This window comes from Tympanuchus pallidicinctus, unplaced genomic scaffold (assembly GCF_026119805.1).
Source record: "Tympanuchus pallidicinctus isolate F22 unplaced genomic scaffold, pur_lepc_1.0 scaffold13, whole genome shotgun sequence".
Taxonomy (NCBI): Eukaryota; Metazoa; Chordata; class Aves; order Galliformes; family Phasianidae; genus Tympanuchus; species Tympanuchus pallidicinctus.
The window spans coordinates 5,204,752-5,220,579 of record NW_026294648.1 but is presented as its reverse complement, the minus strand read 5'-3'; the positions used below and the strand labels follow the sequence as shown (position 1 = coordinate 5,220,579).

General features: G+C 40.1%; 1 protein-coding gene across 1 annotated transcript in view; it reads left to right on the top strand.

Annotated features, from left to right (window-relative positions):
• Nucleotides 1–15,828, top strand: part of COL4A6 (collagen type IV alpha 6 chain) — a 120,035-nt gene that overhangs the window by 74,302 nt on the left and 29,905 nt on the right. Inside the window, exons 4-11 of the mRNA XM_052672928.1 lie at nt 3,381–3,515; nt 5,618–5,662; nt 11,033–11,149; nt 12,201–12,269; nt 13,698–13,733; nt 14,133–14,195; nt 14,813–14,848; nt 14,987–15,028. Of these exons, the coding sequence (XP_052528888.1) occupies nt 3,381–3,515; nt 5,618–5,662; nt 11,033–11,149; nt 12,201–12,269; nt 13,698–13,733; nt 14,133–14,195; nt 14,813–14,848; nt 14,987–15,028 (543 nt within the window). The remainder of the gene's footprint in view (nt 1–3,380; nt 3,516–5,617; nt 5,663–11,032; nt 11,150–12,200; nt 12,270–13,697; nt 13,734–14,132; nt 14,196–14,812; nt 14,849–14,986; nt 15,029–15,828) is intronic.

Below are 15,828 nucleotides of genomic sequence, written 5' to 3'. Positions count from 1 at the left end.
GCAAAATGGGAAGGGACAAGGGAGAAACTGTGATGTATTCATTGGTGCAGCAGCAGATTCCTTAAAGACTCCCCTATTCCCCACCCAACTGGCCTTCCCTTATGGCACCTGGGGGAGGCAATGGATTGCAGGATGAAGGGAAGAAGACACCTCCTGTAGAGCTCTTTCTATCTTCAAAGATGCTGTGATCAAAGTCATTTTGTTTTACCTCCCTCTGCAGGGTGGTGATGCAGAAGCAATGGGTGCTTCCTATCCCCAGCCATTTTTCCACTTTGTTGTGGAGCAACATCCTGGGTCTGAGACATCTCTGTAGTTTGAATGGTTGCAATGGCAAAGTACATAGCAGAGAAGCATGTAATGCGTGTTGAACTTGTGGCACAGAATTCTGAAATTATCTATGGAGAGGCCACAAGTATGTCTTGATACAATGCCATTTTTATTTATTTATCAGCAACATATTCATTACAGAGGAACAGACATCATAATTTGGTGCTGTTTGGGAACTAAAAGCCTGATACACAAATGTGTTGGAGAATTCATGTCATGTGTTTCGAATATATGAAATTCTAGTGGGCATTTATGGAAAGATTCACAAATTGCAGTAATTTCATAGGCTTTGTCATTGCTTGGTGTTACTAAATTTCTAAAATTTTCCATTAAAAAAAACCACACACACCAAAACAATACCATTTTCTTCAGTTCCTAATGGGTTTTCTACAGGCCACTGGACTATGTGTACATATGTGACCAAAAATGGAGGGTTTTGTTGATTCCCTGGTGTTTCTTTTTGATACAATTCACATTTGGTGATTAATCTTGTCCTCACTGCAAAGAGCTGTTTGTTCTTTTTATCCCTGGGCTAAGTGAGAAGTAAGAGCAACCCTGGTGCCAAAGCACAGTAAAGGTGAGGCACTTACCACAGTGTAAACTCACTGAAGTCACTGAACCTTGTGAGTTTACTTTGTGGGAAAACCTGAGTCTTTGTTGTGCTTTTCTCCTGGCATTGCTCCTGCATAGCACAGCGTCTGCTCTTCACAACGCTTTTGTCTTGGGACAGTTCATGGGAGTGCTGCTGAGTGATGAAAAGCACGGCTTCTTTAGCAGCAAAGTCCTTTGTTTCAGCATATAAAATATGATTTCCATCCGCACGGACTTCAAAAGAAACAGTAGGAATTCTTGAGAGCCTGATTATCATGGCATAATCACATTATCAGAGAGATTAGAAGCACTTTACTGTGTCTTTGTGGTTTGTGGTGCTCTGAGGCACTGGACAGAATCTTCCAGCGCTGTTAAAATCTCTTGTATGGTACCAAAAGAGACCTTTTAACCTGTGGATGCTGACACCACTCAGAACATGCTTCTTCTTGCTGTCAGCTCCAGAGCTGCACACATGCAGAACATAATTTCTTATCCTTTCTGTCTCCTCTGGATATATTTGTCTCAGTCATCTGCAGCAGTGCAAAACAAAAACCTCCAAAAATTCTCATAGCTATCACTTCCAGTCATTGTGGAACAGTGTCATTAAACAGGTAAACTAATTAAATGCAGGTGTTTACAATTCCAGTGGTGAGGAATTCTGTGTATTTTCCTTAGAGACCTTGATGGGTGCTGTTGCCCTCAAGGCTGGTGGCTGTCCTGCTCAGTACAGGTATCTGCACAGCTGCATTGCCTTGAGGTGAGCTGTGCTCAGCCTGTGTCTTGTAAGGGAAGCGTCGCCCACAAGGCTCTGAATAGCTTGGAAGCTTAAAGCTGAGACCAACAGCATGAGCAAAGCATGTGATTTTCACAGCGTGTTCCTTGTTTTGTGTGGTTGCTAAGGACCACTGAAGAGTTGGAGATTAATGCTACGATCGCTTGGTCCCAATATAAAGGATTCCATTGATAATTATCCCAAAGTGAAAAAAGTTATAAGTAATCAACTGAAAAGCCTTTTCAGATGGGAGCCTGTGCCCCTAGAAGCTCACAGTATGCATAGTGTGTGTGCAGAAAAGGTATGAAATGTGGAACAGCTGTACTTGACCTCTGTTAAAGACTGAGATGAAACAATCACAACAGGGAGTGATGTGAGGGAACTGCTAAAGCTTATAAGAAAACTGCTCCGAGAGTGATGGAACATGGGGTGTTATGTTTTAGCCTAAATGGGCATAAAAATGATCCTGGAAAAAGAATTTTAAAGATCTATCGTGGATTCTTTCATTTCATTTGATTGTTAACATGTAAAAATCCATTTTTAAACTAGTAGCAAAGTCTTTTACCTGCCAAGGCATGGAGTGAAGACTTTGTATGTCTCCAGCTGAGATTATTAAAACCCTTGCAGCAGGGAGCTGCATTCCTTTTGCTGTTCTAAGAAGTGAGGGAAATAGAATAAAAATACAATGCCATGGACGTGGGCACTAGAGAACTGAAAGCAGGATGTCTTTTCTTTTAAACTTCTTTCTCCGTTCTGTATCTTTTAATGTCAGGCTTGATTCTTTACATGGATAACTCCATGTAATGCACTCCATCCCTTGCATTGTCCTAAACTGCCAATTTCTACCAATACTGTGGGCTCTTAGAATCTGTTGATCCGTTTCAGATTCTCTCAAAATGAACTGAGCAGTGTAAAAATGTTAACACAAAACTCCGTGGTAAGTATTCAGCTGTCAAGTGGTAGGTTCTGAGGCTAAGAAAAAACCAGAGCGCCTACAGCATTATTTCGACAGCACTGTTTTGCTAAATAACCAAGCACCAGACTGCTCTGCACATCTGCAGTGGTAGAACAATAGGAGCTCGTCAGTCACGGATGAGTCTCTGCAGTTTTAGAAAATGTTGCCCTCTTCAGGCAATGGTGTGGCATTGCACCTTCTTCTGTTGGAAGGTCGAAATGCACACCCTGACTGGAAGGCAATCGGTGTGGAATATAAGCTAATTCACTGTGGAGTTTTAGTCTTGAGCCAACCATGGTATTAGTCTCAAATAATCCGGTGTGTTTTCTGACTGCATGTGACCCTCTCACTTCTTGCATCTTGTTTTGTCTTCTGTTGTACTTGAACTAAAGCATAAACAAAAAGCTTTTTGTATTTTGCACCTTGGAAAAAGAGTCTGCAAATTTCCTGAGCAGTAGTCAGCTTCATCTCAAAACACTGTTGTTTTACCACATTTCTACAGCACTATGGGTACTATTAAATCTTTCAGGAATAAAAGGGAGGTTTCTGTTACTCATTATCTAATTATCATTTATCTGGAATAGATCTGAAAACAATCTTTATCTGAAAATGTGAGGGGAAAACTTTAGTCCTAACTAACCTAGCAGATATCAAATTATGTTAAAGATTAAGCTGGCTGAAGCAAATGGAAGTTTATAAATATGGTGTATTGACTTATTTTTTGTTGTATTTTAGGGTCGGCCAGGGCCAATTGGGATTCAAGGACCAATAGGTGCTCCTGGATTTACTGGTCCAGAGGGTTTGCCAGGAGCAAAAGGTGAGAGAGGAGCAGTGGGCCCCCCTGGACCAGCTGGGCACAAAGGCAACAAGGTAGGTTCAACAATGAATTTTCTTTTTTTTTCCACCTGCAATAGATCTGTTGTCTTGTTTAATGTGTTTGAATATATAAGGAACATCTTGGACTGTCTGCCAAAGGACAAGGGTATTACATCAATACTTTCTGAGAATCCCCTGCTTTTATTTTGAAGTAAAAACACAGGTTCCAAAGCTGTTGAGCATTATAGCCATCCTGGTAGGTGAACCATAGCTAGAAGCACATTGCTTTTGCTAGTAGTTTCTCACTTCACCTGCCTGGAGATGGATGGATATCATTTGTGCTACATTCAGAGAGATCTGGAGCTGATTCCTATGTAGGAGATACCAAGCTGACATCTGAAAAAGGGAATGGATATTGAGTGGAACCTGCAACTCAGTTTTGCAGGTGAAAAGATATTTATAACAGAAGTAATATTATGAACTGCTATATTAAATAGTATAACCCAACATAAAGGATAGGTGTCAGTGAAGGGAATGTGCATGATTGGGCACAGTAGCAAACGTACCTTAGTGCCCTGAGGGTTTGTTCTGCTGTTCTTAGGAAGTAGCAAAGCGGGTGTTCAGACTAGGCAGGAGAGTCAGTGGAAGTATGAGCAAATACTTTCATTGATGTAGAGTGGATACATGAAGGTAGTTTACCTTAAGGAAAGTTTACATTGTGCTCTAGGCATGTGTTTGCATCGTGACTTCTGGGTTGTGCACTGAGGAATCATCATGTCCAGTTGCATAAAGTAGTGCAGAGTGTATGCTCCCACCACATAGCCTAAAAGAGGTTATATGATAGGAATGTCTGATACTGTCTAATGTATGAACTGGAATGAATTTCCCATTTTCATACATACATGCTTGGACAAAAGGAATGCTTCAAGGACAGTAGTTTGAAGTTTTGTGTTGCTTTCAAAAATCTGCAGATTTTGCAGATCTCAAAAATCTGAAGGAAATTTGGGACATCAGGACAAGGACTTGTGTTCCAGGACTGTCCAGATCATCTGACCATCTATCTGATGCAAAATGCTCAAATTATATATGCAAGTAAGAAAAAGCCAGATAGTTTAGAAACCAGGACCAGCAGACTAGAACTTGTTTTGCCACACTTTATCAGCTGCTGTAAGTGAGATAGCTAGGTGAATGCCAGATCACTTCTGCTTTATATGCTGCAGTTACATTCCGCTTTGCTTAATATTCGTCAACACATTGAAGTTCCAGTCATCCTTTCTCATAAGGCAAAGAACATAGTAAAGTGACAGTGATGACAATGAAAGTCATTGCCTCAGTATTGCATTAATTTGAAAGGCAAAGGAGTACTCAAAACAAGCACTGACTGCTGATGTGAGTGATATTTCACAGTTCTAGCAGATAACACTGAAGTTATTTCACATTTTGGAAGAGACAGAAATCTGGAATTGAAACTAGCCTCTAACAACTGAAACCAATTACCTTGCACTGAAATAGTCCTTTGTCTACTCCAGAACTTCTGTTTCTATCTATTGAAATGGCTGCACATACAATACCAACATGCAGTAAGATCCTCCCCTTCACAGAAGCAATGTACTTTACCTTTCCAAAGCAAGAATAATTTCGGGTGGATGTTTTGCTCGTGCAGCCTGTTCTACTATTATCCATAGTAGAGCAGTAGAACCAGCAAAGTGATATTCCCTTGCAACTCAGTCGGAGGTGATCTGAGTTAATAAAGCTGTCTACTTGTCCCTGGATGGAGGTATAAAAACATAGATGAATAAGAACCTTTAAGACTTGTTGAAACTCTTGGAAGATCAAGCGTCACGCTGAGAGTTAAATTTACACTGGATTGTTTATATTCCTGGCATCTTATTTTCCCCAGATGTGCAATAGGAGATTATGTTTTTCCTTTAAATTGCCTGATTAAAACATTCCTGAAACACTCATTTGGCATCTAGACAGGCTCAGATGTTCAGTGACTTCTGTGGTCAGAGGGAATCTACGTGAGATAGTTTGCTTCTTTTAGTACTGAAGGTTGAAGTCCAAGACTGAAAGTGTTGAAGTGAAAACTATTTCACCGGTGACTGAAATATACAGAATGATAATGAGAAATATAACGTGTTCTCATCTTATTTCAGGGTTCAATGGGAGTTCCAGGATTTCAAGGCATCAATGGGATCCCAGTGAGTTTAAATATGCAAACATAAGTCACTTGAATGTCTCTTCTCTCTAGAGGGAAATGGCAATTCTACATAATGTGTAATGATGGAGACTCTACTTTCTCTGTTTGAAAAAGAATCCAATTCCCTCACTTCAGTCTTTCATATTGTAGTTTATGCTGCAATTAGTTCTTATCTTGCTTGCTGTGGGCACAGGGTGCAGATTGTTCCAGTTTTCCTCGCAGTGGCCTTCTTATATGTAATAACTGTTATCAGATCTCCTTCAATCTTCTTTTCCTATGATGTGAACCAAAACAGTGATTAGGTCTGAGGCCTCTGAAGAATTCTTGCTTCCAGGCTCGGCTCTAGTAGTGATTTAGATCTGAGCCTTTCAGAAACCTAAAACTGAAAAGAGGTGAGTAGTGCATTTGCCATGTGGTAAGAGTTGGTAACTACTTTTCCTGACCATCAGGAGTCTTTGGATTGTTTCTTTACAACTTGAACTTTCTAGAAGTTGTTTCCTGCATCATACTGAAAATTATATGCCTATTTTGGTGAGCTCTCTTTTGCTTTGGTTTTCCCCAGTGATTCTTGGAGAGATGTGTTAGAAATGCTTTGCCTCAGAGGACTTTTTAGCTGGGCCAGCTTTAGAAGTTGCCCCAGATTTCCTTGTTCTCTCAGCACTATTTAGCTAGTTCTGCTTTCTCCTTCTGGTATTAGAATTATATTTTCTTTTTTAATGATATTTTTCCTGCTGTGTGCTTGTGCTTCTGAGCACTCTTATTCTCTTTCCCATCTACCTTACATTCTCAGCTGGCCAAGAGTTTCATCATGGTTGAGCTGTGTTTTCCTACTTCCTATCAAACACTGAATTGTTTTGATAGGTTGGCTGAAGATGCATAGTTGGCCCCATGAAGGAGCTCCTTTTTGGCCCCTTCTTTCCCTCAATTCATCCTTGCCTGTTTTCTCTCCTGCTCTACTCCCTTGCTGCTATTTTTTTCTTTTCCCACCAGCAGACTAACTCTCTAGCTCTGAAGAGAACAAGCTGTTCCCATAATACTTAATTTAATTGAACACGCTGTGGGAACATGCTGTTCTCAGGGTATTTTTTCAGATGAGGCTCTGGAGAAAGGGGATTCCCAACAATAAGGGAAGGATAGAGATATAGCAAAAACCACTGCCAGGTAGTTGGCAACAGCAGGCATTCCAAGGAGAGAGTGGGGGAGGCAGATGAGAGGATTCAAAGCCTCCAGCATATGCGGATCTACTCTGTCTCCTTTACAATATTGAGCAGTTGGGCCAGTGGGAAAGAAGTAGGTTTTGCTGCTTATGAGCAGTGAAATGCTCACCTTTGGCTCTTCTGTGTTACAACTGCAGGACAGAAAAAGGGCGCAGGGGAACTAATACATATTGTTTACATTCTAGCCATTGAGACAAATGCTTTAATTCTGGGTGAAAATAGCAAACACCACTGTTTGAGAAAATATTTACATTTTTGCCAGTTGCATTTCAGGATGGGGAGTAGCTTAGGTTTGTTGTGAAATGTACACAAACCGATGACATTACGTGTTTGTGTGAAATGCAGAGCAAAGGAGAAAAAGTATCCGTGTGCTGATATATCTAAGAGAGAAGTAAAAATATGTCACTATCTTTGCACAAGAATTAACATCCAAACATGAAGAGAGCATCTTCTGAGCCTGCAGGTATCTAAAGTGTGGGCAGGTATATTTTGACCGTGGCCAAAAGACTGCAAGACTGTAATTCAGAGGAGTATCCCACTGTTGACCTTAATGTAAATGGTGTTCCATAGAATTTCCCTGGGGAATACTGCTGGTAAGTAAATCATGTTGTTGCAGCTGGCCTGACTAATCCTTTTAACCTAATAAATACAGCAGCAGCATGTGTTTATTGCTAGCCCTTCTGTGTCACAGTGCAGAGGAAACCATCAAATCCTTAGCCCTACTGGGAAGTTTATTTTTTCCCATAGGACAAGATTCAAGGACACCTCTGGCAAGGGCTGAAGCTGGGGATGTATATAGCTTTTCATGAACTATCTGAAGAGTTCTGGAAAGAAGTATTTCTGTGCAGAATAAGCGCTTGTGTGTGCGATGAAAGTTAGAGTTACACAGAGAGGTGAAGTTCTCTATTTTGTGTCCCTCCTAGAGGAAATACAAGCACTTGGCAAGGCTGTAAAGAGGCCACTTTGCTGTAGCAATCCATGAACCTGCTTCTTCAATTAGTTTTGTGTTCACCCTTGATTGCATTCGTTTCCCGATTTTTAAATATTTGTTGAGCTCTCCTGTTGGGACGGCCTTTGTGCTAAGCCTGTTAGATTTAGAAAAGAGGTCGCTTGGGATCACAGCATTAGTGTATGCAGAAGAGTCAGATAAAGCAAAAGCCTAGATGAACAGTTCTGATTTCCTTATCTATGTCCTAAGGAATGACCCCTTTTGTGAGAACAGAGCACAAGTAATCTCTCCAGCCTGTTCTTAGCTCAGGTTTGTAAACTAGTTACTCTACCATGTCATCAGTAACAACTATAAAAGCTGCTTCTTCACCTTAGTCAGCTGAAGTGCTTGAGCTGAACTGATGTGTCTGACGCAGGAATTGGAGGAGCTGAGAATGAGTAAATGGAGTGGAACTTGTAGAACTAGTAGAGTGAAACTATTAACTACTTTTTTTTAGGTAAAAAAATAATTTCAGGCAGATTTTTGTGACTCCTGAGGAAGCTGGTTATGCACAATCAGTATTGCCAGAGATAAGATTGTTAAAACATAATGAATTCTGATTGCACAATAGAAAGTAGGAAAGTAGGAAATCCCATGTTTTTCTTCTAGAGCAAAAGAGACAACATGTGTCTATGTGTCCAGCTATGTCAAGCTTTGGCTCAGAACCACGGACATGGATGCCATGGGATTAAGTGACAGGGCCACAGATGTGTTTAGTGCACATAAGCACTCACTATAGTCAGCATGATGTGTATCCTGTTTGTGAGCCCTCCTCACATGTTAGGGGGATACCCAAGTCTTTTGGGCCTCTTGGACACTGTATTGTGCCACGATTTAGGAGCTCTTACCCAAAGCATTTCCCGAGACATGAGGCCCGTTGGTTAGCTGCCTGCACAGCTGGCTCTTGGCCAGCCCTGGAGGCTCAGCAGCTTGCTTCCTCATCTGTCTGAGGGGCAGATGTTGGCTCAGCTTCCCTAAACCCTGCAGTTGGCCAGCTTATGTTGTAACCAGATACATGTGCACTTATCCCGCATAGCTTCTGTATTGTTGCTGTAAACAAAAGGAAGGACCTCATAGGAATCAACCACTCTGGCCTTCCTCTGCAGTCACAGCCTGTCGCATCAGAGACTTGCTGCTCTTGGCTATGACGTACTGTGTGGATGGAGGAGGGTGGCTTGCCACTGATCTGTTCCAGATTTGGGAACTAAATGAAGTAAAAGTGGCAATAAATTGGTGCTTCAGCCCTTTCATGTCATTTGACTGGGGCCTGGAGAGTCCCCTGCTTGCATACCACAGGTGGGTGCTTTGACCAGCAGACTTTAATCATCAGGGCTACTGGTACTACATACACAGTGGTGCCTTTAGCTAATGCTTTGGGATGATTTCTCTGACTTCATTCTATGTCCTGAGGCCTTGTTACATTCAAATTTATCTCTGTCTACATCAACTGCCTAGATCCTGCAGTGGATATGGTGGATATGCACTTTGTGTTGATTCAGTTTGCACTTTACTGACTGACAGATGGCAGATCTGGGCTCTCTCCTCTCCATTTTGTTGGCACAAATTGCCACGTAGGTGTGCTGGACCAAGGAACTCATCTGGTTAAAATTAAGAAACAGAACAGTTATTTTTCTGCTGTGTTGTTGGTTTCTTGCCTGCTCTGCTTGTGCTTATGCTAGCACAGAGAAGAGTAGGTCTGAGTGGCCAGCAGCAAGCAATGGCTCTTTCAGTAGCAGCTGACACTGGTGATCAGTTTGAATGTTTAAATAATCATGTTGTAAGTTACTCTGCATCCTTTGGGAAAGTCACTAAGCTACTGTGTGACCCCAGCTTCTCATCTGTAAAATGAAGAGTCTTGCATTCTCATGTTTTAGCAAGGCTAAAGATCCTTTAAGATCTTAAAGATCCTTTTAAGATCCTTAGATCTCTACATTAATACAAAGTTCTCATTGAGCTTGGTCAGAGTATATGGTGTTGGCTTGGACTGGAAAGACCTTCAGTAACACAAATCTGATTTGTTTTATGTGTCAAGCATGAAGGATTGTTAATGTTCTGGTTTATCTCCATTTTATCCTTGTTTCTTTTTCCGTTTCCTAACATGAGTCATAACTCATTTAATGCCATACCTTAAAGATGAATCTTTGGGATCACGCAAAAACGCTCTGGGAATGATAGAAAATCAGGGTGTACTGAGGGGAGAGAGAGAACTGTCAATTACTGATTCTCACTCCCTGAATTTCATTTTTCTTCTTACCACAAAACATCATCTTTGAGTGCCACAGAGCTCCTTTCTATGAAGAGGTGGATAGGATAAAGAGTAGCTTAATACCTGGGCATTGTGACTGACAGTTTGGCCTTCCTTTGTTTTGCCAAAGTATTCCCATGTGATACTGAAGAAAAAGTAACTAAAGGCTCTAATTTTCATCTCCTTTGCATCACTATGGTGCTGAGTCAAATTAATAGAGCTATGGCAGGGCTAAATTAGTGTGAAATCAGAATTAGGTTCAACTCTTTTCCATCCTGCTTTTGATTATTAATTGACCATTACAAAAACTTTCTCTAACAACTTCTAGTTTCATTAGATCTTTCTCCGGTTGCTTTGCCTAAGGTTTTAAGTTTAATACAATGAGGAAAGCTGTTTTGTGAATGATGTGATGCTGGAGTTGGAACATCTGTTGAACTATTAAAAGAAAGAATCCACAGTGGAGAGGAAGAGAAGTCAGTGCAACTTTCATGCTTGGAACTATAACTTTGGAATTACAAATGCTCAGTATTGTTGAACCTGCTTTTTTCCTTGTTTTCACATGAGCAACTTCCATTATCGTTGTCAGGTGCACCCTCGCACTGTGCTCCGTGTCGTATGCTGTGTATTTCAGATTGTGCTTTCAGGACCTACTCATGCACAAGTTATGTACTTCAGAAAATTATCCCTTGGAGAGAAAGATAATTGAATCCAGCCGATGTTCTAGGATTTAATCTTTGGGGAGGATAAACAATGCTGGCTGAAGAACCTACTTCTACTGCAGCCTGTCATACACTGAACTTGAGTGGGAGTTGCCTGTTTCCTTTGTTTTGTGTTGCTATTTGGAAGATGGAAGTTTTCTAGGGACAGTGTTGCTAATAAAATACCACCTGTCATCATCCTCTCTTTTTCCTTTTTACACAGGGTCACCCTGGCCAGTCTGGACCCAGGGGTCCACCTGGCCTCGATGGCTGCAATGGAACCATGGGGAGTCCTGGTGCTTCTGGGACAGATGGATTTCCTGGCACACCCGGGCTGCCGGTACGTCCCAAGGCAGCTGTAGTGTTTTGTTGTCACTAAGCCAGGATTTGCTTTTCTTACCAGTGGTGGAAAAATAGCTCCCGAGTTCTTAGGAAGAACCCTATAACCACAAGTTCCTTAGTATTCTTAGAGCTCGGTGTCATTTTCTTACTGAAATTCCACTCTTATTTACTGTGTAAATGTTAACTTTTGAGGCTAAAATGAAGGTCCTGTGACAGTGTGCTCCCTATCCCTTTGTCACTGGCAACATTCAAGCTGACTGAGAAGAGACTGTGATGAAGTTTTTAAGAACTATAATGTGTCAAACATCTTCCAGTTGAAATGTTTCAGGTTAAGGAATGCTGATTCAAAAAAGGAACCGCTCGTGTCTCTTGTATGTCATCCAGACTTGAAGTTAATGTGATGTTGAAAATAACAAAGAAACAAAAGCAAGTTAAAATATGACTTTCTAAAATAACTGATTTACTCATACTTCCTGCTCAAATTTCTATTTTATAATGCGTGTGGGATTTTATTTTTGGCAAGAAAAGCTGCTTGGATCAGCTAACTCCTCTCAAATTAAGGTGGCAATTACATGAAATCACATTGGATAAACTGCATGGAATGATGAGGATTAAAATAAATGGGGTAAATCTAGAATTATAACAGCTGCTTTTTCAGAAGATTCATGCGTGCAACCTGTTGTGTGTTTTTGGGTTTTTTTTGTCTCGCTGTTTCTAAGCAAATATGGTAATGTACTGTTCTACAGAAGAGATATATACATGTACAGGCAGTTACAGCATGTCAAACAGATTCAGGGAGAATCTTAAAAGTTTTTAAAGGCCTAAAATAAAAGGAAAATCTAATATAAGCAGGAAAATACCAGAGGAAATGTTTGCAGAGTGTTGTTTTTCTAAAGCCTCAGGAAGTCTTAAGTTCTCTAATACCACTGCAGTGCTACCTTTGTAGTTTACTGGAGCAAGAAGTTCTTTATACTGAATGTAATTTCTTCCAAAACCAAATCAATGTATTGTTTACTAGAAATTTATTTTTGTCATTTATTTTTTATCAGGGTCGTCCTGGCCCAAAAGGTCTGAAAGGAGAACCTGTTTTTGCTCAAGGCAGCCTTAAAGGAATGAAGGTAAGATTTTCTATGGGAGAAAACACAGGATGAGAAACACTTTGATGTCCCACAGGTTTCAGGGCTGATGCTACAGCTTAGGCTGCTCATAATGCTAAACATGGGCTTTCTAGGTAGGTCTGAAGGCAGAGCAGAGAAAAAGACCATTCCTTAATGACAACACAGAATGCTCTCAGAACTTGCATTTGCTTCATCTTTGCAGCACTAAAACATCTTGTTTATTGCATACTGGATTGCTGGCACATAACTCATCCTGTTACTGTTCAGAGTAGTTGCTGGTCCTTCACCTGTCTCTAGACAGCTGGCACCATTCATTTGTTGGTGCCAAACATAGATATGAGGAATTTCTGGTAAGCTTACCCTGATTTACTTGAGGTAGCATATTTGTTTTCAGATGCAGAACTTCCCTGTATGTGGCATCCTCACACATGCCAGGTCTGTTGAAATAATTGCCCAGGAGACTTGCAAGCACAGATTAAGATTTCTCCTGTGAAATCCCACTTGGCCTCCCAGTGTTTTTGTATTGGGAGATATTAATAATCAGCCGGTTGTATTCTGGGTTTAAATGCATGAATACCATATTCCACTCATACTATTTCACCATTTATTGCTATGAAGTCAGAATTCTAATTCTCTGTTTAATAAGGACCTTGCCCTGAAATGTCTGTATCATGTCTGTAATTTTATTTATTATAAAGAGAATACAGACTATGGAAACATGATCACAATTTATTTTTCCAGACAGTGAGTAGGTTCTTCAATATCCTCATATAAAAATTTAGTTCTTTGTTGCCTTGAAGCAAACATTCACCAGCTTGGAGTGGTGTTAACTTTTGACAGAAGCACCAGGCTTGGGAAAAAACTGTAAAAGGTTTGGTACGTCTTGTGCTATGATCAGCAGCTTCATTTCTCATTAAATATAAAAAATATTTTAAAAGATTCTGTCATGTGAGGCCCCTCACTCTGCCCTTTTGTTGATCAAAATGACGAACTTTTCTAAAATTCTACCCATATATGTATATACAACCATACATTGGTAAAAATTAAATAGATCTTTGTTTAAATTAAGTTTGCTATTTGTGGAAAATACAAATTGTTTGAAATAACATTTGATAGTGTTTGCAATGAAAGTTTTTGCAGTGTGTTTTTCAGATTTTTTACAACTAATGCAACTTTTTAATGCCACTTCAGTTTCTTTTGCTACCTGTCAATAAAATGGTTGTTGTTATTTCAGACTTTTGGAGCCTTTCCATTTCCCAATTTAAATGTGGGAGCACAGGTGTCTCCCAGGTGTCTCCCAGAACTAAAAGTGAACATTAACTAAAAAGCAAATATTCCTGTTTAGACTAATAAATATGTATTTATAGCCCTTCATAGTTCCTTGCAGTGATACAATGGTATTTTTACTGATGTGCTTTTCATTTTTAGGGAGAAAACGGTCTTCCTGGTTTGGATGGTATTTCTGTAAGTTATTTAATTTGGGGAATTATAATTTTTAAGAATATTACTGGAAGTAGGTGCTTTCCCTTGTACTGGTTCTCAGGGACACTTTTCAAATGAATGGGCTGTGTGTTTTCTTTATACCAGTAGCTTGAATAACTCCAGTTTTCTAATGGTATGAGTCGGTCCATGTTATGGCAGCAGAAGTCAGATTTTGCTATTGTCTGTTCTGTTTTTCCCTATGAAATTCAAACTCCCTTCTACCATTCAAATCTGTAACTTTGATTTCCAACTTTTGTCTTGTAATATGAATTGGGTTCTTAAAGAATATAAATGAATGTACATAATGGGGGGCTATTACTGTATGTTTTCTGATGGGATAGGTGCTACACATTCTGTATTTCTCCTGTGTTCTTCTTATAGGGCTCCAGAGGTTTTCCAGGTCCAACAGGTCCTGCAGGCCCTATAGGATTACCAGGTTTGCAAGTAAGAGGCCCTGACTGTTGTACTTCTTGATAGAATAGTTCAAAATGTTGGCAACTTTCCATCTTGACTACATTTGTCTCATCACAATGAGCAGAGGTTTGTGTGCTTCTAAGGGGATGAAGCATGTTCTTTAGTTGTGAAATACTTGAACTCAGACTGTTTAACCTCAAGAGCCAAAGTTCTCCTCTGGAGCAGTGTTCAGAGCAACAGTCATGAATGAGAGCTCCAGCAAAGCCCTAGAGCACCATCTACAAACAGTACTTAATACTGTTCTGAAGGCTTCCTCATCTCAGAACTAGAGGAAATATTCTGATCTCTGCATGGTTAGAGCCTTTCTCATGAAATGTGCTGAAAAGTTCATTTTCTGAGACACTAGAAGAGAGTTTTATTTGGACAGCCATAAAAACAAACTAAATGTTTGTTGCTTTTGAATGAAGATTTGCTCTTAACTGACTGTAGTGCCAAAGGACTATGCTGTCTCTCATAGATATGAAGACTAGAAGATTATTTTATCACTTGCTTTTGCTCTGGGGACAGAGATGAAATGAAAGTTCAGGTACCAAATGTTGTTCCTATTATTTGCATCCTACTTAAGTCTTGATCTTGTTCACATTTAGGGTCCAGTGGGTCCTCCTGGGCCACCAGGTCCAAAAGTAAGTACCTACATTTCTGTCATATTGCCACACCTGATTGCTGGCTATTTTTTTTTTGTCATTATGGTGTGCCTAGATGATAATGATACCAATATTGCTGATGTTTTGTTATTCATTGTCATCTTTTTTCTCCCCTAGGGTAATATGGGATTAGGCTTTCAAGGAGAGAAAGGAGAAAAAGTAGGTGAATCTTGTTCTGGTACAGAAAGAGTGTAAAGTTATACTCAAGTGTTCCATCATAACTTTATCCTCTACACGGTGGCTGGACTCCAGCATTTTCTTCTTCTGTGTTTCCTTTTCTTCTTTTGGACTGAATGACAGTCCAAATACTGAAGAGTCTTGCTGGTTGCTGATAATGTTTTACAAAGAAGGGAGGATGGGAGCCTTTCCTGAATGAAGTGAGGGAAGAAAGTGTCATTTCAGTGCAGTGCTTTCATGGCAGTCAAGACACAAGGTCCTCTTTTGACACCTTTTGAATCTGTCCTTTAGTTTATATGGACCCTTAATTCTTGTACTGAATTTTTCTTTGGAATTTATGCTCTGTGCATTTCATAATATTCTTTGGATTAACTGATGCATAATTTATAGTCTTAGTATCTTAATGGACATCTTGCAGTCTGTGGGAGGAGTTTACGGTGGCATAATGGGCTTCTCAGGGGTCTCAGTTTGGGGCTTGATTCTGCTGCTGTTAAAATCAGTTATCAGTATACTACGTTTCTAGTTGTTTCTTGACTTCTTGTCTTGCACATTTTTCTTCAAATTGTTTCTGGTGTGTTTTTCTGTTGATTTTAAAGATTAGGCTTTTCCTCCCTTCCCTCCCTTCCCTCCCTTCCCTCCCTCCCTTTTTTGTCTTTACGTGATTTATATCCACAACTTCTCTGAAACAATTTTAATGCATTTTGCTAATCTTAATTTTCAGTCTGATTTTTGGCTTTCATGGCCAAATTCCTGTGCCAGTACTTAGGCACACAAATACTTTG